Source organism: Macaca fascicularis, chromosome 17 (genome assembly GCF_037993035.2).
Source record: "Macaca fascicularis isolate 582-1 chromosome 17, T2T-MFA8v1.1".
NCBI lineage: Eukaryota > Metazoa > Chordata > Mammalia > Primates > Cercopithecidae > Macaca > Macaca fascicularis.
Window position 1 is genome coordinate 15,859,707 of NC_088391.1, and position 27,255 is coordinate 15,886,961.

The window sequence follows — 27,255 nt, forward strand, 5'->3', positions numbered from 1 at the left end:
ATCCAACTGCTCTTTGGACACTTCCATTTGGATAATACACACTGAAAACCGAGTTTACATCCTAATCTTAAAACATTACCAAAATAAGATTAATACTGATTACATATTTAAATGTCAGATATTATGCTATACAAATACTAAAAGATGTGGTGAATGCTGTGAAACATTGAGATGGTCTTTTTAACTATAACATTAGAAATCATAAATAAAAGATAGCTCTGACAAGGTCAAAACAAAAACTCTACAATACCAACAATATCATAAATAAAACTGAAAGGCAAATGAATAGCTTGAAAATAGATACAACATCTTTCATAACTTACTGATCACCTCCCTGTCCTGTATTTATAAGTATGCACTTCTACCAACAGCAATTCTGATCTCTCAGACCTTACCATGCATTATTATAAAGTGAAGTGCCTTGAATTTCATGATAGTACAGAGATAGCAGCTACCAGTTGGAATTCTAGTGATTAGGGATGAAACTAAAAGGATAATTAAGGAAGCAAATATGAAAAATAATCTCTTAATTTGGAAAACTGTTATGTCCTTTTTACTTTTTTTTTTTTTTTTGAGATTGAGTCTTGCTCTGTCATCCAGGCTGGAGTGCAGTGGTGTGATCTCGGCTCACTGCAACCTCCGCCTCTCAGGTTCAAGCTATTCTCATGCCTCACCTCCAAGTAGCTGGGACTACAGGTGCTCACCACCAGGCCCAGCTAATTTTTGGCATTTCTTATAGAGACAGGGTTTCACTATGTTGGTCAGGCTGGTCTCAAACGCCTGACCTCATGATCCGACTGCCTCGGCTTCCCAAAGTGCTGGGATTAGAGGCTTGAGCCACCACACCCAGCCCTTTTTATCTTTTATACAAGTTGTGTATTTTCTTGTCTACCCTCCATATTTAGAAACTTAATTCCAACATCTGCTTCTCTCCCAAACCAAAACAAAACCTAGAAAAGTGAAAAATGTAATTTATAGTAAGAAGAAACACTTAGAATTTGGAAATAAAAAAGAGTTACCTGAGACATTTCAGCTAGGTATGTACGGCGTTCATTGCTGATCTTCTGGTAAGCCTATGTGAAGATACAAAAGTAAAGGGTCCAGCATATGAGAAGATTAGCAATACTAGCAAGACTAAGTTAAGGTGTATGTCTCTATAGTATAGGAAATAGTTTTGTAAGCATTTTGTGATAATTATAGAGTAGGTTTGTAGATAACATTAGAAATAATGGCAGTTTCAAAGGAATTGCTAAGTATATAGAGTAAAAACAAACCTTTGATTCTTGTTCCAGTTTAAGTGCATAGTATTTCACTTGACTTTCAAGAGTCCTCTTTTCTTTTTCTAGCTGTTTAAGTAATGTGTTTAAGGATTCCTGAAAATGTAAATAGTAAAATTTTATATGTATTCATGTTCTAAACAAAATAAGAAATGACCATCAATGTATTCACTAGCAAATGCCTTGTATACCTAACATTCTGTGATTTCATAATTCTATGATGTGTACTTTTTTTTTTTTCCAGACAGAGTCTCACTCTGTCACCCAGGCTGGAGTGCAATGGCGTGATCTTGGCTCACTGCAACCTCTGCTTCCCAGGTTCAAGCGATTCTCTTGCCTTAGGCTCCCAAGTAGCTGGGATTACAGGCACCTGCCACCATGCCAGGCTAACTTTTTGTATTTTCAGTAGAGACATGGTTTCACCATGTTAGCCAGGCTGGTCTCGAACTCCTAACCTCAGCCTGGTCAGGCAGGTGATCCACCTGCCTCAGCCTCCCAAAGTGCTGGGATTACAGGCGTGAGCCACTGCACCAAGCTGATGTGTACTTTTTAAGTAATGGCAATAATCACAATATTTATTGAACGCTAACAATATATCATGTGTTGTACTAAGTGCTTTTCTTTTTTTCATAGTAAGCTATCTTTATTTGAAAAATGGTATCGTACAAACCTAACACTGTCTATCAAACTTCAATAAGGGCAATTTCAGCATCAACTAATGAATAGTAGCTCAACTAACAAGAGACCAACCAAAAGCGCTTTCAGAGGAGCAGCACTGGCTGATGTTCTGCTGGGGCTGTGGGCATTCAGAACCTGGCTACAGGGAAAACATAACCAAACCCGCTGGTGCTTTGGACCCAAGCCCTCACATCGTGACCTGCCTCCCTCCTGGGAGCCCTGGCACTTCCAGGTTCCTTTGGCACTTCCTGGCCCCTGTGGGGGCAGGAACTTGGCCTCACAGTCAGCTGGCTTCTGCCTGTTGTGGTCATTTTTTTTTCCAGAGTGCCCAGAGTGCTCTCTCAGTGGACATGGCAGTCACCCAGCTTTCCTGAGGTGTTTTCTCATGGAAGAGGGTCTTGTTATGAAAACTGGAAGTGTCTTTCTTCAATTCTTGGGCCAGTTCTTGGAACAACTTGTAGCAGTGTGATATAAGCAGTTCAAGTTTTCAGGTGCCTTGTGAAGTCTCTGGTCGGGGTCCAGGCAGTAGGTGTCCTCCTCCATGGACTGCTGCTGAGGCCCCATCATGTGTTCTCCATGCAGTTCAGATAGAGTGGGGAGGGTCAGCTACAGCTTCAGGAACTCCCCCTCAGGCTGTGCCCTGGCACCCTGCAGAAAGGCCTGCTCCCTGGCGTGGTGGCTCACACCTGTAATCCCAGCACTTTGGGAGGCCGAGGCAGGTAGATCACTTGAGCTCAGAAGTTCGAGACCAGCCTGGCCAACATGGCGAAACCCCGTCTCTACTAAAAATAGAAAAATTAGCTGGCATGGTGGCACATGCCTGTAATCCCAGCTACTCGGGAGGCTGAGGAAGGAGAATCACTTGAACCCAGGAGGCAGAGGTTGAAGTGAGCCAAGATCGTGCCACTGCATTCCAAGCTGGGTGGCAGAGCAAGACTCCATGAAAAAAATGGAAAGGCCTGCTTGCCGATCAGACTTTGGACTTGTCCTGTGAATTCTTTCCTTCTTTGGATTTCTTCCCACAATTGCATTCTGCTTCTCCAACTACCCCTCAGGAAATAAGAAGGATGTACCTATGCTACCATTGTCATCCACAGTCTTCAGAGGAACTTGTGGCCGGGACGCTGGGGGACCCACTATGTCCTTCGCTGATCCCCATTCACTGCCAAGTCCCCGTCCTCCACGTAGTCTCTTACCACCCTTGAGCAGATACAGGGCGCTCAGCACGGTGTGGGCCAGGGAGGTCAGTTGTCTCACTCCAGTATTCATGGGCTGTTTCATTCTTGCCTTGGTCTGCTCCAGCCTTTCCTTCTTCTCCTTCTTTGCCTGCAAGTGTTGCTTCCATCTTGCAATTTCTTGGCTGGGCAGTTGTGCAGGTTGCTGATGGTCAGTGCTGTCATTCAGATCATCTGCAGTTTGTCCTTAAAGATCTCCAGCGTGCTGTGAAGTGTGAGGGATGTGATTTGCATCAGTCACTTGGGGAAGTTCAGGAGGCCTGTTTTTTCATGCTTTTCTCAGAAGCTCACTGTTTTAGTTTGTTCTCATGCTGCTATGAAGAAATACCCGACACTGGGTAATTTATAAAGAAAAGAGGTTTAATTGACTCATGGTTCTGCATGGCTGGGGAGGCCTCAGGAAACTTACAATCATGGTGGAAGGCACCTCTTCACAAAACGGCAGGAGAGAGAATGAGACCAAGCAGGTGAAATGCCAGACACTTATAAAGCCATCAGATCTTGTAAGAACTCGCTATCATGAGAACAGCATGAGGGAAACAGCCCCCATAATCAATGACCTCCACCTGGTCTCGCCCTTGACATGTGGAATTATTACAATTCAAGATGAGATTTGGGTGGGAACACAGAGCCAAACCATATCACTCAGTCATGTCCTGAAGGGAAGGCCTGCTCATTTCATTTAGAATCCCTCAAGCAGAGGTTTTGGAGCAGTCAAGGACTGACTTCCAGCATGGGTGATACGAGGCCCCCACCGGCTTGGGGTGCTGACCACATCTTGGCCCTGGCCTTTCTGTGGACCTCACCCTGGTCTGAACCCCCTGGGCCGTCTCTTCCCTTCTTCTCACTGCATGTCATCTCCTGATCATAAAGGCCACCACAGCAGCACATGTCCGATCACCCAGAGTGTCCATAGGTTCCCTGGCACTAGTCCTAGGCTGCACATCACTAATTACTACTGCCCACAGGTGGGCCAGCAGAAGCTGGGTGGGCATTGTGTGGCAGACAGAGGTGCTCCGTGGTTCCTGAGGGCTCTGCAGCTCTGCTTCCATTTGCCAGTGGCCTGTGGGCCAGAGCTTACCACTAGTGTTCTGTGTCTAACACAAACAAGGGCCTATTGACCAGGTAGACCACTCACTGAGCTGGGGGTAGGGGAGGCACCTGGTATTACAGAAAACTGTATTCTTGATTTTGCTGTACAAATAGAAAGTGACATTACTTACGCAATGCCTTGGAGGAGTGGAAAGAGCTCATGGCAGCCCCTAGCTCAGGCCACTCCAGGCCCCATCTAGCCCTACAGCACAGCTACAAGGTCAAAGCAGGGCTATGTCATAGCCCTGTGTCCACACATAATCATCTCAGGGCAGTGTGGTGGCCACCCCTGGTGAGGCTCATTACCCTAATTTCAAGTTTCCTTCTGCTTCAGGGAAGCCTGGTCCTGCCTACAAAGAGTCTGTCTACCAGCTGGGCATGGTGGCTCATGCCTGTAATTCCAGCACTTTGGGAGGCTGAGGCAGGCAGATCACAAGGTCAAGAGATCGAGACCATCCTGGTCAACATGGTGAAACCTCGTCTCTAATAAAAATACAAAAATTAGCTGGGCGTGGTGGCGCACACCTGTAGTCCCAGCTACTTGAGAGGCTAAGGCAGGTGAATCACTTGAACCTGGGAGGTGGGGGTTGCAGTGAGTCAAGATGGCACCACTTACTCCACCCTGGCAACAGAGCAAGACTCCATCTAAAAAAAAAATAATAAAAAAAAGAAAAACAATCTTTCTACCTTACTAGATGGAGCTCTTTGTAAAAGGGACTATGTTTTCTTCATCTCCATATCCCCAGTAGCTAGCCAGTGCCCAGTATACACTAAGGCTCAGTCAACGGCTTATTTTCTTATCTACTCTGACTTAGGACATGTCACTTCCCCTCTTGACCTCCATATTCAGACCTGTGAATGAGTAAGTGGGCAAAGGTCCCTCTAGCTTTAAAACCCCTCCAATATAGAGAGAACTCAGAAACCAGAACCAGAAGCTGAGGAACGGTGAATGGAGCATTTTCCCTGGTGTGATGGATGAGACTGTAGATCTGGTTACTAGGGTGATTTTTTTGCCACTTGAAAGTCCCTGCAGAATGTGACCCTAGTTTTCAAATCAGACTCTAGAATGATCTTCAGTGTTGGTGGTTTTGCTTTTGTTTTGAGACTGTTATTGACACAGCAGCTTCTGGAAATCTTTTTCATGGAGAGTATGGGGGCTTCTTTGGCCAAATTGGGTGGGTGCAGGCTCCATCAGCTCGGCAGCTGCTGTCTGGGCCACAGCCTGTCTGCTGAGTCCTGCTCCCCTACAGAGGTTTTGGTCAGAGGTATCTGAACAAGAGCAACTCCATCTTGAATACAGGCTGGGTAAAATAAGGCTGAGACCTACTGGGCTGCATTCCCAGGAGGTTAGACATTCTTAGTCACAGAATGAAATAGGCTAACACAAGGTACAGGTCACAGAGACTTTGTCAATAAAAGGATGCAGTAAAGAAATGGGGCAAAACCCACCAAAACTTGAGATGGCAACAAAAGTAACCTCTGGTTATCCTCACTGTTCATTATATGCTAATTATAATGTATTAGCATATTAAAAGACACTTCTATCAGCACCATGACAGTTTACAAATGCCATGGTAACATCAGGAAATTACCTGTATAGTCTTAAAACGGAAGGAACCCTCATTTCCAGGAATTGCCTACCCCTTCCCCAGAAAACTCATGAATAATCCACTCCTTTAGCATATAATCCAGAAATAAGCAAAAAAAAAAAAAAAAAAAAAAAAAAAGCCAGTCAGCACCCCTGGGGGCTGCTCTGCTGATGGAGTGGCCATTCTTTTATTCCTTTATTTTCTTAATAAACTTGCTTTCACTTTACACTATGGATTTGCCTCTAATTCTTTCTTGTGTAAGATCCAAGAACCTCTCTTGGAATCTGGATCAGGATTCCTTTCCGTTAAGTTTCTCCATACAGTGTGACTGGCCATGTCATCTGTCACAGGTGTGAAAACACTCAAAACCAAGAGCCTGAAGCTTCCGGGTAAGGATGAGTGCCTACCGAGGAATCCTGCTCCCTGCAGGCACATCTAAAATGTGTTCCTGTGCTCGGGCCCTGCTCTTTCCAAGAAGGCAGGCTCCAGGGATTCCCAGGATCCCCCTCCCTCGGATACCACAATCTATGTAGGTAGCAGGACTACAGTGGTGAAAGCCACCATGACAGTGAGGGCCGAGGGCAGGATGGTCGAATTAGAAGGCAGCATCCTGCCCCCTGGTGATGAGCTGAGTCACTTGGTCCCTGTCTCCCCCTCAGAGCCACCATCTTGTCGTGGCTTCCCTCAGGAACATTATGAGCTCTCCCCCAGGAAGTGCTTCTTGGCTTCCCTTTGTTACCGGATGGGAAGTCTTGACTGCGAGTTGTCCAGGTTCTTGGTATATTGAACAAAGACTTGAACAAAATGCTCAAATAAAGCAATGGATGGCAGCAACATAGATTTACTGAAGTGAAAGGACACTCCACAGAGTGAAGCGGGCTCAAGCAAGTGGCTCAAGAGGTCTGAGTATAATGTTCCCTGGGGTTATTAACTAAAAGAACTTGATAACACCCTTTAGAGGTTTCCAATTGGTTACACCCTATGCAAATGAAGACAGCCCATGACCAACCCTGAAGTGAAGACTTGGCCCAAAAATACGCATCAGAGGCTGAAGTAAAGACTTAGCTCATGACCAATCAGAGGTTGAAGTTTTCCTTTAGGTTGAATTCCAAGAAGTCAGAGGCAGGTTGGCCTTAGACTCCCTGTCTCTAGACCCTATTCTCCTGCCTCATCTTCTCCAGACTCCCACCAGGTGGTGGCCTCTCTGGCCCTGCCAGGGACTGGGCGCAGGGAGGGGAGGGGTGGCTGACAGGCCTGCCTGAGGCAGGTGGGCAGTTGGTGGCCTTCGGGCATGGCCTGCTCCAATGGAGATGCCTCCTCGCTTGGCCTGTCCAGCCCAGTCCACCTCCATGCCTCTGGGAGCCCTGGGCCTAAGTGCTTTTCATAGATTATTTCATTTAATACTTATTACAGTTGAAATGGCTAATATATTTCTATTTGACTGTTGAGAAGATTGCAGCTTATAGAGATTACATAACTGGCTCAAAAACACACAGCTAATAATGGTAGAGCTGGAATGGAACCCAGGTAAAACGACTCCAAAGGCCACAGATGGTAAACAATTATTATATGCGTGTTCATTTTATTGTTACCATTGTAAAAAAAGAGGTACAGGCAAAGACATTTAAAGAGGATGTCCTATTGTTAACTGTATACTCTAAGTCAATTTTTATTTCCTGGTGAAAAACTAACTTAGAAATCTATAAAAACAGGATCAAACAGGCATCCAAATACAGGAAAAAGTTTATGGCACCTTTTTTATAAAAAGATGGAATGTAGTGAATTATCTTGATCCACATCAATAATACCATACATATACATAATTATAAATTGTTAGATAAATGTACAATTAAAATGTATAATTTTTATCTTCCAATCTGAGTTACACTAGTTTCCTGGTATTAGTGAAATAAATGTAAGCAAACCCTTATGTAAAAAACTCCAGCTATTTGTGATGAGGGGTATCTAGGTTAAGGTCTTAGTTTCTAGAACTAGTCTACTCTGTAATATCCTCACAATTTTCCTGATTACCAACCTTTAGTGCCTATTCTACCACTCTACTTCTTTCACTTCTTGGGCTTGATAAATAATCTCCTTTTCCTGATCATATTATTTCTCTTTTTTTGTGTCAGTGCATCCCTCACAAACTCTAGAACTTTCTTTTCTGAATGCTACTTTTCATAAGAACCTCCTACCCCCATCTGTTTTAGCTTTTCAGAGAGGACTTAGAAGTGCACGGTTTCCTGGGTGTCACATATAGAAATGCAGAAAAGCTTTCAAGAATCTATAATCCTTCTACCTGGCCAATATTCACTGAGGGCCGAAATCTGTACTGACTTGATGATTGGGGATGTGGAAATCTGGGAAAGAGGTATGTGGATGGTCCTATAAAAGTGGGAACAAAGGGTGAAATCTCTGTATTGCACAGTAATTTTCACCAGAGAGCACCCACTACGTAAGAGGCATTAAACCATATGGAACAAAGACTTAACCAGGAGATAGCATCTGGTTTCTGTTTTTGGTCACCCCAGTGGGTAGACAATGAGCTCATGATCAGTAACCACAGCGGCTGAGATGGCGACTTTGCGTTGGCTCAACATAACGGGCTCCTTCCCAGCAAGACTAATCTAGTACTGCTGCTGCTCAATGTCTAGCCTACCAACAAGAGACGACAACATAAGCCGCTGTTACTGTGCCATCTTTCAAGATCAATCAGCTGCTTGGTGGCAAGAGTTGATTATACTAGATGCCTTCCAACCTCAAAACAGCAACAATTCATCCTGACAAGTGTTCCTGATACAGTTTTACCTTTCCTACCACAGTGCCTCAGCCAGCAACATACTTTGGCAATCTATCAGTTCTGAGAAGGAAGTTTGTTTGTTTGTTTGACTCAAAAGGGCTCTGTTAGGCCAAAAAACAATCTTACCATCCTTTTCAGGTGGGACTGGCTGGACAGTCAACTGGCTGATATCTAAGACTGGCAGCCTAGCATAATTAGTGGCTCAGAGCATATGAGTTGAAGGCAGAATGCTAGGCATAGAGCTAAATTTGTAGCAAAGAAAACCCACACTGCCACTAGAAGATAACTTGTGCCTGTTCTGTAGGAAAGCTGGATTCTTTATGATTAGACTTGCCTCCAGAGCCTGCCCTGTGATCACAGAACTGAACATCAGAAATACACCATTGGGAACTTGCTGTTGGAACTCACTGCAGAGCATTTGTGAGTTTAGGTAAATTCATCAGTTGATTTTAGCCCAATAGACCCAGGTGCCAATTTACTCTAAATCGGCTTAGGTCTGGGTTGTTTAATCATCCCACACTTTTTAGTTTTCTCTTATATTCTGGGAAAACCATTAAGAGATGCCCCTGCTGAGAGACTTTCACATGCAGAAACTTTTTCAGGAAGTTCATACAGAGGAATAACTGTCTACCCCTCTAGTGCTGCCCAGAAATGCTCGGCCCCACCCAACTGGAATCTACCACCCAGAAATGACTTATGTTAACAATTAAACCTCCTCTGCCAACACTTCAGCACATAGTGTTCAGATTACCAAATACACAGTCCTTGGGGAGGTATGTGATCTCATCCTTAGACAAAAAGGAGATGAGTGGAAATAATTTTCTAAGGCCAGCCTGACCCACTGTCACATAATGCTATTGGAACTGTACCAGCATGACTGTGCCAGCACCTGAGGAATGATGAACACCTCCATCTCCTTCTGGGTGTGAAAGTATGTAATATATTGATTTACTGCTAGATGTAGTCTCCTACTGGCCCTGTCTTGCTAGTCTTGGACTTCTAACATGTGCCACAAAGATTAGTTCTAATACCTAAATAAATAAAAGTACTACTAGCTTTGAACTATACCTAGGAATTCAAGTCATGCTTCAAATATGCTTTTAATTGTGGCTCAAGCCTTCAATCATGAAAACCTGAAGATTCCCTGCCCCAGCTGAAAGGATAAAGGTGGCTGGAGGGGTGAAGATTGGTATATACTGGATAGCCCAATATAGATCTTTAAAGAACGATTTTTACCTAGGAAGTATGCTCTGGGCTCTGCTCTGTGCATAAAAGTGCCATCTAACTATAGGTCCAGAGCTAGTGGGCTTGGTTTCTTGAACTGTCTCTGTGCCCAGCTCTGGATCAGTGGTGGGGGTGAGCATCTCTTTTCTAAGAGATACTATGGTTGGCCAGTCTATGTAAGGTCTCCACCTTTAAACTAATGAGCTCTGGGGACATATAAAGCAGTGAAAACTCTTTTGATATAAACATATGATTGAAAGAAGGAGAAAATACAATTTGCAGAAGGAGGGGAGTTCTGTCCTAGAAGAAGTCAGAGGGAATGCTGATCAAACCAAACCAAAATGCCCTCTACAAAGGAGATGTTAAAGCCCAGTGTTTGGCCATGGTATATGGGTTTCTGAAAAGGAGTGGGAGAGGGAGGGTTTAATAGAATTAAGCAGTTCAAGGAATTGTGAGGCTATAGTATTTGTTGAATTTACAATCAAGTTCCCTAAAACATTGGTAGGAAAGTAGAGAAAAAAAGGGTTAGAGGTCAGAGCAATAATACACTCATTTGGTTTAAAATTTAATCCCCAACTGATAACTGATCATTTTCAGTAACTCCAATGAGTTCTCCCATTCTTGCAAATTAAAGGGAAAAAATCTTCAAGTCAAATTCTCTCAATCATATTGGTCATGATCTAGGTCACTAAATCTATTAAAAGAATCCTTCAAAGAAAAATGGAAGCAGTTGATTTAAATCTCCACAAAGCAAAACTGCAAGATATTTCAGAGCTCATACCTTCCGGAAACACATCTACTTCTCTAAACACTTTATTCTCTCTTAGATACTTCTTAACAATTATTAGAATTTTAAAAATTATATTAAGAGAATAATTCGGTGAAACAGGGCAAGTTCCAGTCTCTCAAAATAATTCTAGTGATAAAACAAATCCCTGAGAAATGACACATCCTCACTATATATATTTGACCAACATCCCTGTTAAAACGTACTTGGGTGATATTTCTCAGGTAGGTATTATTCTTCTTCAAAAATTAATTACACACTAGTATCATAAATGGTTTCCAGTTCCCTTCCCCCAAATACAAATTTGCTCCGGAAGAAAATCAATAAAAGGCAAACATATGCAAGAAGCTAAACTGAGTCATTTTACAGAAAATTAAAGCCCTATGAAATAAACTGCTCAATATGAAGAGCTTTTGAAGGGATAATCAGGGGGTGAGGGAGGTAGTTCAAAATTCTGCTACATGGACGCTTGCTCCAAGAATTCCAAGTTTAGGCTACCATAGTAACGTAGATCAGTTACATAATTTGTTAAATATATTTATAGATGTAAAATGAATCCAACCCTTTTTAGTATAGTTTTAATGGAAAATGTATTCTAAGTTCTAAAAGAAGTTAGCTTACAAATAACTTTCTGGAACACAAATTATTTTTGCATTAAAGATGACCTGAATTAGATGGGATTCAAAACTTTAGAAATTCATACCCAAAAAACGTACATTCAAATAGCATTTAAAATTACAGGCAATATGTGATTAAAAGCCAAAATGTGAAACATAGACAATAAATACTTCAGAAGTTTTTAAAAGAAGTTGATCAATATGGGCTACAGAGTCCTTAAAATGAGAAGGATTTCGATGGAAAAAGTGAAATGGAAGGAGCTATATATTGGTCACAGGCTTGAATCAGAAACAATTATTTAATGGTAGTGATAGAGCTGAAGCAAAATATTTCAGCAATAAATAAAAGACAAAGTAGGATACCTAGGGAAGGACCTGGATAAAGAAGGCTTAACATGTTAGGCTCAGGAGTCTAAGAACTGGGAGCTGTTCCAAGTTACTAAAGAAGAGACATGATAAAAACAGGGACTTAGGAATATTAGTCAAGTGGCAGTCTCTATGACAGAGGATGTTTTCTGTTACTTTCAGGTGTGAATTTGCAATTCTAACTCCTGAGGCTTAAACATTTTTAATATACCTGTACTTCCTTTGTGACTTAGACTATATCTTACTGCTGTTCCCAACCTGACTAGATTCCTTGTCTCGTAGCCTAATTTTACAATTCATTCATTTATTCAAAAACTGCCTATGAAGCACCTCTTATGTGTCAGGCATTGTGCTAGGGATAGCACACTAAGAATTACAAACCTAGACTCTGTCCTCATGAAGCTGAGAATCTGATGGGGGTTCAGAATGTGGTCTATCTTGATGAATGTTACATGTGAGCTTGAGAAGAATCTGTGTTCTGGTGGTGTTGGATGGAATATTCAATAAATGTCAATTAGATCAAGTTGGTTGGTAGCACTTTTCAGGTCAACTGCCTGCTTATCAAGCACTGACAGTGAGATGTTGAAGTCTCCAACTTTCATAATGGATTTGTCTATTTTCCCTCCAGTAATTAATCAAAGTTACCATTCAGGTACACCTACCAGTTTACAATTCTAGCAGTTCTCATTTTAGGTGAACAGATCTCAATTGTGACTGTCCACTTTTTTCTGTTTATCCAGATTTCAGGGTAGGAGTTTGCCCTGCAAACACAATTTTCTAATGGGTCTAAGAAAAGTCACTGATTTTCAGTTTGTTCACCGTGTTCTTGTTGTAATGACAAGATTGACAACTTTCAAGCTGTATACATGTTCTAGCTGAAACAAGGAGTCACATACTTTGATCCCCTTTTCTAACTGAAATGAAAAGAATGAATTCTCCAAATCATGGCTGCATACCCTGTAACTGAAACCTTATTAATCTGCTCTGGCAGTGATATCACATCAGGCAAAGTAGCTGCAATTGAGGCTACTAATTTCAGTCTGTAGTGCCTACAGTTTTTCCCCAAGAGACATCCAGTTTCTGCAGCCATTAGGCTGGCAAATTAAAGACAGCTATGATAGATACCAGTATATTTGCATCTTTTAAGTCTTTAATTATGGCACTAATCTCTACTGTCTTCCCTGGGATAAGACATGTTTTTGATTTACAGTTTTGGTCTGGTGAAGGGAGCAGTTTCAGAAGTTTTTATTTGGTCTTTCCCCTACCATGATAGCTTTTACTTCAGAGATTAGGGACCCATAAGGGAGTAACTTTCAACTGTCAAGTATATCTATTTCAATTATGTACTTGGTGATGGAGATAATTATCACTGCAGGGGTAGGGGAGTCTGTGGGCACATTGAGCCCACTGTGATTTGGAATTTGGTCATAGATTTTCTGGGAATCAATGTCAACTCGGAGTCTGTGCTCAATCATCCTTGAGAACTAGTTATTTCTTTTCCTCAGTGTCCAGTCACCTGTGTAAATGGCCAGAGATCCCTTTTGGAAGGACTATGGATACTGTCATAACATAAACTTTGACTAGTATTGCAGGGCCCTTCTTAGGAATCCAGTCACTTCTTTGGTCAGTAGTTTCTGGTTCTGGAAATTGGTTCAGATCTGGGAAATGAGTAAAAGAATTATGCTTTCTGCTGGGCTGTCCTCAGCCTCCTGCTCCTATGTTTTTGCTTTTCTTTCTTTAACTAGAGATGCTGAACAGCACCATTCTTAATTGCCTTTGCAGCCAGGGGAGGAGGTGGGTGCAGCTCCTGAGGAGGAAACCAGTTGTCTTGTTGGGAAGAGGCCTCCACAGCATCTTCCAGCACAGTGGATACTCTTTTAGCCCTTATTAGGGAAGGGTGGGCCACCTCTGCACACCTGGAGGGTCCAGGTAGACTTGTAGAATCCAGATCCTCAGGGGCACCTATCCAGATATCCCATCAGAGTTTTCAAGATCCCTGGTCATCCCTATCAGGGCCCTGCCCTTCACATAACAGACCTACCTGGGCTGAGCATTCAGATGCCTCTGGAGCTCTGCAACTCTCACAATTAGGTCTTTAGCCTATTGTTTTACCCTGTCCACCCTTCCACTACTGGTATAGAGGGCCTCTTATGAGGCTACCACTAAGGCTTTCTGGTTTCACATACTTGTTAACAGTCCTCAGCCTCTCATTATCCGTATGTAGGCTGTCAATACAACTTGGTAGCAAATGCCTGCATCATGGCTTCTTCCACAGTACTCCACTCCAACAGGACATTTTCCAAGGTCATCATCAGTGCAATCTTTATGAAATGAACTGCCACGTTGGGCCAGGATCTACTGTTGTCACATCTACCAATCAGAACAGATCCTCTTCCTGCTACACAGTGATTGAGCCAGTTACAAATTACCTCCTATTTTCTCATATTACTATTCTTACTCCTAGTTTTAGACCTGGTCTTCTGAGAAGCAGACACTATGATGGGATTACATGTGAAAGGATCATGTTATGAGACACACCCATGTAAAAGGAAATAGGGAGCAGGAAGAGGCCAGGAGAGCAGTCTGACAGTAATGCAAGTCTTAGCCCTAGTAAAGGACAGGGAGAGAAGCTTGGCTGGGAGCAGAAACGTCCTAGGCTGTAATGTAGTCTAGGAAAAGTTTGGCAAAGCCAACCAAGAGTGCTCACATCTGCAGCACATATACTAAAATTAGAATGATACAGAGAAGATTAGCATAGTCCCTGTGCAAGAATGACACACAAATTCATGAAGAATTTCATATTTTATAAGTTAGAAAAGATTAGAGTCCTATCTTCGACCTCCTTAAACAGAATAACTCTCAGCTAACAATTTTGTATCCAGCAAAACTAAGTTTCATAAATGAAGGAGAAATAAAGTCATTTTCAGACAAACAAATGCTGAGGGAATTTGTCACTACCAAACCAGAACTATAAGAAATGCTAAAAGGAGTTTTAGACCTTGAAACAAAAGCCCAATATGTACCAAACAGAACCTCTTGAAACCTTAAAACTCACAGGGCCTATAAAACAATAACACAATGAAAAAAAAAACTAGGTAATAATTAATATGATGAAGAGAACAATGCCTTGTATCTCAACATTAACACTGAATGTAAATGGTCTAAATACTCTGCTTAAAATATACAGAATGAATTAAAAAAAAATCACAAACCAAATATCTACTGTCTTCAAGAGACTCACCTAACATGGAAGGATTCATATAAACTCAAGGTTAAAAGGTGCAAAAAGATATTTCATGCAAATAGAAACCAAAAGTGAGCAGTAGTAGGTATTCTTATATCAGACAAAACAGACTTCAAAGCAGTAACACATTAAAAAAAGCAAAGATGGTCAGTATATAATGACAAAAGGATCAATTAAAGAAGAAGATATTTTAATTCTAAATTTATATGCACCTAACACTGGAGCTCCCAGATTTATAAAACATTTTAAAAATGTTTAAATTTTAAAAATTACTACTAGATCTAAGAAATGAGACAGCAACACAATAATGGTGGAAGACGCCATTGACAGCACTAGACAGATTTTTGAGTCAGAAAGTCAACAAACAGTGAACTTAAATGACACTCCAGAACAAATGGACTTAACAGATATTTACAGAACATTCTTCTCATCAGCACATGGAACATTCTCCAAGACAGACCATATGATAGGCCACAAAATAAATCTCAATAAATTTTTTAAAATTGAAATCATATCAAGTATATTCTCACACAACAGAGCAATAAAAGTAGAAATCAACTCCAAAAAGAACCCTCAGAACTATACAAATACGTGCAAATTAAATAATCTGCTCCTGAATGATATCTGGGTTAAATCAGTAAGAAACAGAAACCCTGAACAGATCAATAACAAGCAACAAGATTGAACCAGTAATTTAAAAGTTGCCAAAACAACAACAACAACAACAACACCCAGGACCAGTTGGATTCACAGCTAAATTCTATCAGGCATTCAAAGAAGAACTGGTATCAATCCTACTGAAACTATTCCAAAAGACTGAGAAAGAGGGAATCCTTCCTAAATCATTCTATGAAGCCAGTATCACCCTGATACTAATACCTGGGAAGGATTCAACAACAAAAGAAAACTACAGACCAATTTCCCTGAGGAACATAGAGACAGAAATCCTCAACAAAATACTAGCTAACTGAATCCAACAGCACATCAAAAAGATAATGTATTTTGATCAAGTGGGTTTCATTCCAGGGATGCAGGGATGATTTAACATATGCAAGTTAATAAATGTGATATATCACATAAACAGAATTAAAAACAAAAACCATATGATCATCTCAATAGATGCAGAAAAAGCACTGGACAAAATCCAGCATCACTTTGTGATAAAAACTCTCAACAAACTAGACATAGAAGGGACTTACTTCAAAATAATAAAAGCCATACATGACAAACCCACAGCCAACATCACACTGAATTGGGAAAAGTTGAAAGCATTCCCCCTGAGAACAGGAACAAGACAAGGATGCCTACTTGCCCCACTCCTATTGAATATAGTTCTGGAAGTCCTACCCAGAGCATTCGGGCAAGAGAAAGAAATAAAGAGCATCCAAATTAGAAGAGAGGAATCCAAACTATTGCTGTTTTCAGATGACATGATTGTATACCTAGAAAATCCTGAAGACTCCTCCTAAAAGACCCCTAGATTTGATAAACAAATTGAGTAAAGTTTCAGGTTGCAAAATCAATGTACACAAATCAGTAGCACTGCTGCACAACAAAATGACCAAGTTGAGAATCAAATCAAGAACTCAATCTCTTTTACAATAGCTGCAAAAACAAAACAAAACAAACAAACAAAAAAACTAGGAATATACTTAACAAAGCATGTGAAAGACCTCTACAAGGAGAACTACAAACTACTGCTGAAAGAAATCACCGATGACACACACACAAAACGAAACGCATCCCATGCTCATGAACTGGAAGAATCATTGTTGTGAAAAGGACCATATTGCCCAAAGCAATGTATAGATTCAGTGCAATTCCCATCAAAATACAAACATCAGTTTTCAATGAATTAGAAAAAAAATTCCTAAAATTCATATGGAACCAAAAAAGAGCCCAAATAGCCAAAGCAATCCTAATCAAAAAGAACAACTCTGGAAGCATCATATTACCAGACTTCAAATTATACTACAAGGGTATAGTTACCAAAACAGCATGGTACTGGTATAAAAAACAGGCACATAGATTAATGGAACAGAATAGAGAACCCAGAAATAAAGCCAAATACTTACAGCCAGCTGATCTTCGACAAAGCATACAAAAACATAACTTGGGGAATGGACCCCCCTTTTAATAAATGGTGCTGGGAAAACTAGCAATCCACATGTAGAAGAATGAAACTGGATCCCTATCTCTTACCTTATATAAAAATCAACTCAAGATGGATCAAAGACTTAAATATAAGATCTGGAAGTATAGAAATTCTAGAAGACAAGGCTGGAAAAATTCTCATAGACATTGGCCTAGGCAAAGAATTCATGACTAAGATGCAAAAAGCAAACGCAACAAAAACAAAAATAAATGAGACCTAATTAAACTAAAAAGCTTCTGCAGAGTAAAAGGCATAATAATCAAAGCAAACACACAACTCACAGAATGGGAGAAAATATTTGTAAACCACACATCTGATAAAGGATTAGAATCTAGAATCTACAAGGAACTCAAACAAATCAGCAAGAAAAAAAAAATCCCATCAAAAAGTGGGCAAGGACATGAATAGATATTTCTCAAATGAAGATATACAAATGGCCAACAAACATATGGAAAAATGCTCAACATCACTAATCCTCAGGGAAATGTAAATTAAAACCACAAAGATGCTATCTTACTCCTGCAAGGCTATTAAAAAGTCAAAAAACAATAGATGTTAGCATGGATGTAGGGGAAAGGGAACTCTTATACACTGCTGACGGGAATGTAAATTAGTACAACCTCTATAGAAAACAGTATGGAGATTCCTTAAAGAGCTAAAAGTAGATCTACCATTTGATCCAGCAATCACACTACTGGGTATCTACCCAAAGAAAAAGAAGTCATTATACAAAAAAGACACTTGCACACATATGTTTTTAGCAGCACAGTTCACAATTGCAAAGGTGTGGAACCAACCTAAGTGCCCATCAGCTAACAAGTAGATAAAGCAAATGTGGTTATATATACACCATGGAATACTACTCAGGCATTAAAAGGAATGAAATAATGTCTTCTGCATTAACTTGGATGGAATAGAAGGGTAATATTCTAAGTGAAGTAACACAGGAGTAGAAAACTAAAAACTGTATGTTCTAACTTGTAAGTGGGAGCTTTACTGTGAGTACACAAAAGCATACAGAGTGATATAATGAACTTTAGAGACCCAGAAGCGGGTGGCTGGCAGGCAAGGAAGGGATAAAAAAAACTACACATTAGCGGCCGGTTGTGGTGGCTCATGCCTATAATCCCAGCACTTTGGGAGGATGAGGCGGGCGGATCACAAGGTCAGGAGTTCAAGACCAGCCTGATCAACATGGTGAAACCCCGTCTCTACTAAAAATACAAAAAAATTAGCCAGGAGTGGTGGTGCATGCCTGTAATCCCAGCTACTCAGGAGGCTGAGGCAGGAGAATCACTTGAATCCAGGAGGCGGAGGTTGCAGTGAGCCAAGATTGTACCACTGCACCCCTTCCTGGGTGACAGAGTGAGACTCCATCTCAAAAAAGAAAAAAACTAAAACTAAACTAAAATAATAATAAAAACTACACATTAGGGACAATGTATACTACTTGGGTGATGAGTGCACTAAAATCTTAGAATTCACCACTGTATAGTTCATCCATGTGACAAAAAGAAAACACACACACACACACACACACACACACACACGTACCCCAAAATGTATTGAAATAAAAACTTTTTGAAAAAAGCCATCAGGGAACTTGAAGTCGAAGTCAGCTGACAATGGAGTCCCATGCTTCGCAGGAATGGGTCTGCCTTAGTAGCTCCACTGCACTTAGTCATAGGCGGAGAATAGCCCTTAGGAAGTATAAACCTGATACAAAAGTAGTAACACAGGTAGAATTTTTTTGAAGCCCAGCACCTATGGTCCTCAGTTAACTTTCCTGTCCTGGGAAGTCTGTGAGGTTCATTGTTGGGTCACCATACTAACTTTTCTATATTTTTAAAATTATTTTTTCTCTTATTTTTTCTTCCTATTTCTTCCCATTCAACACGCTAACTTTTCTAAAGGGCATTTCAGGTTTTTTGCTGAAGAATACTCTAAACTCCTAACCCTTAATGTTTAATCCTAGCTGCTGGTTTCATGGAGTAGGGCAGGAGAAGAGAGCTGAGAGTTCCATTATTCAAACTGCATATTTTCATTTGATCCCATCATTCTTAGACCTCTATCTCACTCACACTTCTCTGTGTCTGAAACTCCAGAGTACAAGAGCTATTGCAGTTTAATTTCTCCAGAAAATAGACTCCTAACTGAAGGAGAGTATCCTGGCTGCATGGGATGGCAGAGGGGTTCCAGTGACCAACTGCTCCATGTGTTTATCTTCAACTGTCTCTCAGTTTTCAGCTCCTTTCTCACCTCCATCTTCTTCCATATCTGCCAAGTTCTAAAGCACTAAGCAGGTCAGAAGAGTGAATGCATTATTTTCACCAATATTCTTCTCTACAGGCACTCTGTTGTTGCTTCCTCAACTTCTATCAAGTCAATTTGTATTCTTCCAGCTATGAGCCTTGCAAAATTTGTTTAAATCACTCGCCTGCTGAGATTTCTTCTTATCCATTCATTTCAATGATCAGCTATCATTTCTTGTCTAATAAATATCAGATCCAAATGTAAAAGTAGGCCCCTGGGTGCCTATTCTTAACATTTTCTTCACACTTCAAACTCAACTTTACCAAAATAAAAATTATGATTTTACTTAAACCAATTATACCCAATTATACCCAGTTTTCCAATTTTACATGTGTTATTGGATTTTGTCAGGTGGGAGTACTTTAGGAATTTTATACATGGGAAGAATATGGGTTTGTGAGACAGGAGCATGTAAGAGTGAACACACCAAATGATGTAATAGTCATTAAAAAAATTTCCTAACTGAGGCCCCACACACATACTACCTTACTTACTAGTTTCACAAGCAAAACATGTTTTGACTAAAATGGGGAACATTCTAATTAGGCATATTTGCATTTTTTAAGCACAATACTACTACTGCTTCAATAATATTTCTACTATTCTGCTAGATTTAAAAATAGTAATTTTATACTCAAAAACTGTGAATTCTAAAATAGATCACATTTGAGATCGTTAACAACCCACCCTGGTATTTAAGTTAGAAATTCCATCAATGTTTTTATTTAAAATTTTTTTATAATGTGCTAATTTCTAAAGCCTTATAGGCACCATGTGGAAAACGTATTAAGAAGCAGCTTCATAGGAGTTGTGGTCTTCGTGCCTTGTCCTTCTTTCTTTCTTCACCATTGTCTTTAGCTTTAAGCTTTAACACCTTGCTTTCTTCTTCCAGCCTCTACCACATGACTTTGTCTCCCAGCTCTGTGGGTGTTCATTCTGTCCAGGCTCAACATAGAGACACAAAGTATTTTCTCTTCTGCAGTTAGCCTCAGCACTGCCCCCACACAGTTATAGCTGGTGTGGTCCAGAATTCCTGGAACCCACTTCACTCTCCTTCTCTGCACCTGCTTCTTATGAGTTGTGTTTTAGACATACTATGCTTTGAAATTATACTATAACTCAGGAAGTTATGATGTGTCGTTGGGGCAATCTCATGGGAATAAGGCCAGCATAAAAATAAATTATCCTGGGGAGAAGACAACACCACATTATAGATTTTGCAAAAACTACAGCAATCATGAAATAACCTGGACCATAAACAAGAAGATATTTGTAATCATCCATTTATAATATACATACTAGAGATCCCTGTAAAATATAAAACTATACTACAATAACTTTAAAGTTCCCTCTTTTACTGACTCCAAAATGAACTAGATATCTTCAAAACAGAGGAACACACTCTCTCATTCCATCATTTCCAATTCACTGGACCACTCATAACTTAATGTTCTTGATCTTCCCAAGGAGCTGCTTTTATCTGATTATACAAATCAATGGTAATATACCAGAAAACTGCAGCCTGGAAAGACAAAGCAATGCCACAGTTAAACTGAAAACTCTGTTAGATATTAACAACAACGAAAATCACATACATAAAGCCAATTCTTCTACTATCATACAAGAGCTGTTTTGTTTTGTTTCTGACACTAATAACTTCTTAGCATTCCAAGCAATAACGTATTTCACCTACGTTCTTGTTTTAATTTGCTTTTTAAAGGCCATTTTCCTAGAGTAGATTGAAACAACAGGGTAAGAATAAGAAATTTCAAGATACTGTTTACACACCTGAAATAAAGTATACTTAGGTTTTTTAAAAAGTCCCTCACCTCTATCCAAAGCAGAAAGAAAATTCCACTGGCTGCTTATTATTTTTTAAATCAACAATTGCTAAAGAACACAAAAAACTGAAGTAAAAAATAATCACTCCACTGAAGCTTACAAAAGAAAAAACAGAAGAACACAATTTAGTTAAGCACAGCTCCTAGATATACAGTACTTTTCAATATAGGCAACTGCAACAATGAAAGAATACAGCCTTCTACATACTTAAATACCAAATGCCCCCTTGTGGACAGCACTGTTACTAGATTTACATATAAAATCTGTTTAACTTTTCTCTTCATGATTTGAAGCTATGTACCTATCCCCTAATTGACCATTCTGATCTTGGGGAGAACACAAACCCAGTGAGGGCTGTCACAGAACACCTCAGGAGGCAGTCTCAGAGGTTATATCATTTTAGTAACCTCAATACTTTAAAAATACTTAATGCGTGTCAATAGTGCTCTAGGGTCATTAATTTTAATGACTGGTTATCAGGCATTAAAAACAAAATTTCTAAGAGTTTTCAGAAGGCATAAGCTACCAGAGTGAGCCCAGTGGGAGCATGACTAACTGGGTGCACAGCGAGGTAATGAGTCCCAGGAAGACCCAAATAGGGCTGGATGTCCATCAGGCAGCACAGCTAAAAGAAGAATCTGAATCATGATAAAGGAAAGAAATTAGTATCACAGTCAGGCAAATGGTGTGGGGCATCAGGATGAAGAAAAGATAAGTAGGTCAATGAGTAATAAGACAGACTGGAAGTCAGAGGGTGGGACATGACATGGACAACAGAGAATAATAGAGAGGAGAGCCCAGTGTGGGATAAAAACAATGGCCCGATGGTTTAAAAGAACTAAGACTTAAAACCATTTCTTCCTTCAGGTTTCTCCTGCTTTTGTAATATGTTCTTCTCCTGTTTGTCATATGGCAAACTGAAACATATGTCAGAAGGGAAGACAAACAGCCAAAGATTAATATTTCAAAAAGTCAATTCACCAAAGGATTAATTTGCAGGGAGACCAATCTACCTATAATTCCAAACTTACTAAAAACTCGCTTCAAGGAAAATCATTCATATACGTGAACGTATAACCTGAAATATATTCTTTTTCTAAGTATATTTTCGATAATAATACTAAATGCTAAATCATTTCTGTAAGTTTTGGGTTTTCAACAAACATTTCTTAAAATGTTACTAAATAAAATTATATTCATTAGAACATATTCAAGGATTTGGATTTTGGCAAATTGGCTTCCTGTGAATTGGTTTTCTACAAATTGATCAAGAGTCTTCCAGAGAATGTTTGAATGAGATTAAGTATTTTCCTGAATAATGTTTCTCGTTTCTACACCTTCTCCCCTATTCTTTTCACTACCAGCTAGTCTTGCTAGCTTTAGGAACAGGATCCATCTGACTGACAAAGCATATGCACTGGTAAGAGATTTCCCTGAAGAATCCAAGCTGCCTGGGTGTCATGGAAGACAAGAGGGTGGGTATTGATAGGAAAACTAGAGAAAGAGAAAAATAGGGGTCATCACTTTTATGACTCTAAATGAGTCAAGGAACAGGACTTCCACTTTGCAATACAATTGACTGCAGGGGTATGGTGGGGCTTGTTGATAAGAGCCATTACACTAACTTTTCACAAGCAAGTCTGTATTGCACATCTTTCTCTGAGGGATATAAATCCCCTACATCTGTTGATCTCAAGTGGTGCTCTGTAATAGAGCCTATTGAGATGCCTGCCAAAAAAATACAAATGTCCAGGCCTTACTCCAGACCTACCAAATTTCTGGGGAAATCCTCAGAATGTATACTTTTAATACACATTAGTATACATACATAATGTATATAAAAGTATACATTAAGCAGCACTATTCACAATAGCAAAGACATGGAATCAACCCAAATGCCCATCAATGATAGACTGGGTAAAGAAAATGTGGTACATATACACCACGGAATAACATGCAACCATAAAAAGGAAAGAGATCATATCCTTTGCAGGGACATGGATGGAGCTGAAAGCCATTTCCTCAGTAAACTAATGCAGGAACAGAAAACCAAACACCACATGTTCTCACTTACAAGTGGGGCCTGAACTTTGAGAACACATGGAAACAGAAAGGGGAACACCACACACTGGGGCCTGTTAGGGAGTGGGGTGGAGGGAGTGGAGAGCATTAGAAAAAATAGTTAATGCATGCTGGACTTAATACCTAGCTGATGGGTTGACAGGTGCAGCAAACCACCATGGCACATGTTTACCTATGTAACAAATCTGCACATCCTGCATTTGTACATTTGTACCCCAGAACTTAAACATTAAAATTAAAAAAGAATACACCTTTAATATACATTAAGATGGCTATAAGTCTTTGATGAACATACCTGGGAACTCTTGGAAGGAATTTCAGGTAGGCACTAAGTCCCTTTTTGGTGAATGCACATGGAAGAGACTAGAAAATGTACACCCAACTAGCTCAAGGGAAGTAGAGGTTCTGCACTTTTTATTAAGTGTGTTAAATACCGGCCAGGTGAGGTGGCTCACGCCTGTAATGGGAGGTGAGGCAGGCGGATCACCTGAGGTCAGGAGTTCAGCCTGGCCAACATGGCAAAACCCTATCTCTACTAAAAACACAAAAATTGGCTGGGCGTGGTGGTGGGCACCTGTAATCCCAGCTACTTGGGAGGATGAGGCAGGAGAATGGCTTGAACCCGCGAGGCGGAGGTTGCAGTGACCCAAGATCACGCCATTGCACTCCAGCCTGGGCAACAGAGTGAGACTCTGTCTCAAAAAAAGAGTGTTAAATATCTAATGAATTCTATTATAGTTTTGAGAAGGTACCAGAAGATTCAGAAGATTCACAACTTATATAACAGCACAGCTTAATAAGTGAAAACAGATTGCATATCTTCGGGCCTTATGCTTATCCCTTCCAAGGTGATTGGGGTTAATTTCACAACAGACTTGTTTTAATAAAATAGTACTTTTCCTTTATCAAGGGAAAATAGGACAGGAACTAACACAGAGCTTACTATGTCAGGCACTATGCTATTTGTTTTATCTATCTCTAATAATCTTCACAGTAACCCTGCATGACAGTTTAATTAACTCAATTTTACAGATGAGGAAATTAAGCCTCAGAGAGATGAAATAGCTTCCTCAGTGTCCCATAGTCTGAATTTGAGCCATGATGGTCTGATTCCAAAACCTATGTTTCTAGGTAAAATAGGTTATACTCAGTACATTTTCTCAGCCCCACTCTTCCACTACACACCACATCACATTTTCTCCTAACATCCTGGCCTCTAATTGGCACTTCTTTCTTCACTTTTGAATAATTTGCCTGAACTCTGGACAACGCATTTTATCCTCTCCTACAGCAGAAGTTTCTAGAACATTCTTTTGCTGTTCATAAAGCCATCCCCTTCTTGACTTCTATGATACCATTCTTCCAGTTGTCCCCCTCATCCTTTCTATTTTTCCTTCTCAATAATATCCCCTAAATTGCCTCCTAACACTTTAAGTGTTAGCATTCCCCAAGGTTTCAACCTCAATCATATTTTTCAGACTGCATATATTTTCCCGAGCAATCCCTTGTAGTTTCATGACTTCATGTGACACTTATGACTTGGTGATCAGGTCACCAAGAATGATATGCACAGTATGATATTTTTTAATGCATTTTTATACATACAACATGTGGAGAGATATTAAAAAATAAACTGAAATAATATATACCAAATTCATGGTAGTCCTTCCCTATGAAAAGGAAGCAAAAACAAGACAGGGAGGAGAACAAAAGAGATCTCAACTCTATAAATTGTTTTCATTAAAAAATTTAAAATAAAAAAGGGACACAGATCTGAAGATTTATAAATACTAGAATATGGAGTTGCTCGCCATAATATATTCTGTGGGTTTTGTTTAACTCAAAATTGAAACCAGAAACAACCTAGAATACCAAGTTATAGGGAAAAGTAATGAACATTTGCATTCCAACACAATGGAACATAATATAGCCTTGAAAAATGCACATGAAGAGAATATAACATAAGAAATAATTGACTTAATTATCCTGATTAGCATAGGATTCAAAATTGCCCATGCAGTAAGGTTATAATTATATTTTAAACAATAAAAACTAGCTGTAATTCTTTTTCACTTTGTTTGTTGGCTGACTTATTCATTTGGTTGTTCTTTTAAATCAATATGTATGCATACAAAAATTACTAAAAACAGAACTGTCAACAGTGGATATGTTTGATTTTATAATATTCTCTTTCTTTGCCTTTTATTTTTCAAATAATATCAACTGAATACATATTGAATGAATATGTATGAATGAATTGAATACATAAAATGAAATGCCTTCACTTTAAATGACTTTGTGTGTGGCAGATACAGCCAACTGTACGCTCACAATCCACTCTTCTCTTCTTCCTGTATATTCAGTAAAACACTACATTTCCCAGCCTGTCACGCACACAAAGGTGGCCATATGATACAGTTCTAACTCCCAGTGAAATGTCAAGGGGAGCAGCATCTTAGAAAGCTCTTTGAAGGGGAGTAGACCTGACTGGCTTTCACCTTGGCCATTTCTCCTTCACCTACTTCTTTTTTTGAATGATAATGTGAAGCAGCTGAGAAGGTGAAGCAGCCGTCTTTAAACACGAGGACAAAAGCCACTCACAAACAGATGGCAGAGTAGAAACTTAGGGGAAGCCTGGATTCCTGAAGGCATACAGCCACTGCACCACCCCTGGACTGCAAACCTCATACTTTCTGTCACATGAGGAAAAAAAAGAAAAGAGAAAAAAAAAAAACTTTACTTGTTTAAACCTTTCTCTTATATTTTGTCAAATGCAACCTTTAATTGATACATCATGCTAAAATAAAATTTTAACAAATTACCCCACTGAAAGACACTTAGAAGATAATATAATCTATCTTACCTTCAGAGGAGAAAAGTGAACCTCAAGAAAAAAAAGGTTGGAGGCATCAACCTAATATCAGAACAAAGACTAAAGCTTCACTCTCACGTATGTGAATAATTTTTTCCAAAATATTAAAATCACACTGAACTTTATATTTCAAAATGGCTGAAACAGGCAGGGTGTGGTGACTCATACCCGTAATTTTGGGAGGTGAGGCAGGTGGATTGCTTGAGCTCAGGAGCTTGAGACCAGCCTGGGACACATGGTGAAACCTTATCTCTACTAAAAATACAATAATTAGCCAGGCATGGGGGCATGAACCTGTAGTCTCAGCTATTCAGGAGGCTGAGGTGAGAGGATTGCTTGAGCTCAGCAGGCAAAGGCTGTAGTGAGCTGAGATTGAACCACTATACTCCAGCCTAGGTGACAAAGTGAGACCCTCCCTCAAAAAAAAATGCTGAATGGTAAATTTTACATTATGTACATTTACCACAATAAAAAAGAGATAAAATTATATTAAAATAAAGTCCACTTTAATGATATAGTTTGAAGATAATATTTTATATATTTTTGTCAAACAACATTTAAAATATTACACATATACTAGTCAACAACGAGTGCCCATCCTTTTGCTACCCATAAGCAAATCTGCAGTTTGAAGTTACTCAAAATTAGTATTCAAACTAACACATCAATTTCATAAGTATGTCTGTACAGATTACTCCTAAACACTAAACAATCCACAACAAGGATAAAGAATCGGGAAATTTACAGATGGTGTTTGAATTCATACCCTATCCCACAAACACAAGTAATTTAAGCCCTTTTGCCTAATTGTCAATTTAACAGGAAGCCAAAAATAGGTCTGCGTTACACAATTACATGTCTAAATTTCACAAATATTATTCTTTATATCAAAGAATAAGACTTAGTATATCTTTCGTCCTTAGCTAAGAGGGTCTCTTGACTGGATATAGGATTGTTGGATCCCAGTGCTTTTTGTTTAGCATTTGGACACTTCTATCACTGACTCCTTGGCTAGATTTCTAATGTCTGCTGCTCAGACATACCCCTCTTGGATTCATGAGTACCAAACACTCATGAAAGCA

The 27,255-nt window shown here is 39.8% G+C and overlaps 1 protein-coding gene and 1 non-coding gene across 10 annotated transcripts in view; one reads left to right on the forward strand and one right to left on the reverse strand.

Annotated features, from left to right (window-relative positions):
* The window catches only part of CCDC169 (coiled-coil domain containing 169), a 61,243-nt gene that overhangs the window by 18,841 nt on the left and 15,147 nt on the right, over positions 1–27,255 (reverse strand). For 6 of the 9 annotated variants that reach the window (XM_045376849.2, XM_045376853.2, XM_045376848.2 and 3 more), the window contains 3 exons: positions 26,165–26,215; positions 1,275–1,373; positions 1,020–1,073 (listed from right to left, as the gene is read on the reverse strand). In XM_045376849.2, the coding sequence (XP_045232784.1) occupies positions 1,020–1,073; positions 1,275–1,373; positions 26,165–26,215 (204 nt within the window). The remainder of the gene's footprint in view (positions 1–1,019; positions 1,074–1,274; positions 1,374–26,164; positions 26,216–27,255) is intronic. The other 3 variants (XM_065533150.1, XM_005585638.3, XM_045376847.2) reach the window with 1 other exon arrangement.
* Positions 14,365–14,471, forward strand: LOC123569937 (U6 spliceosomal RNA). Its single transcript, XR_006693809.2, has one exon. It is a non-coding gene; the product is annotated as a U6 spliceosomal RNA (small nuclear RNA).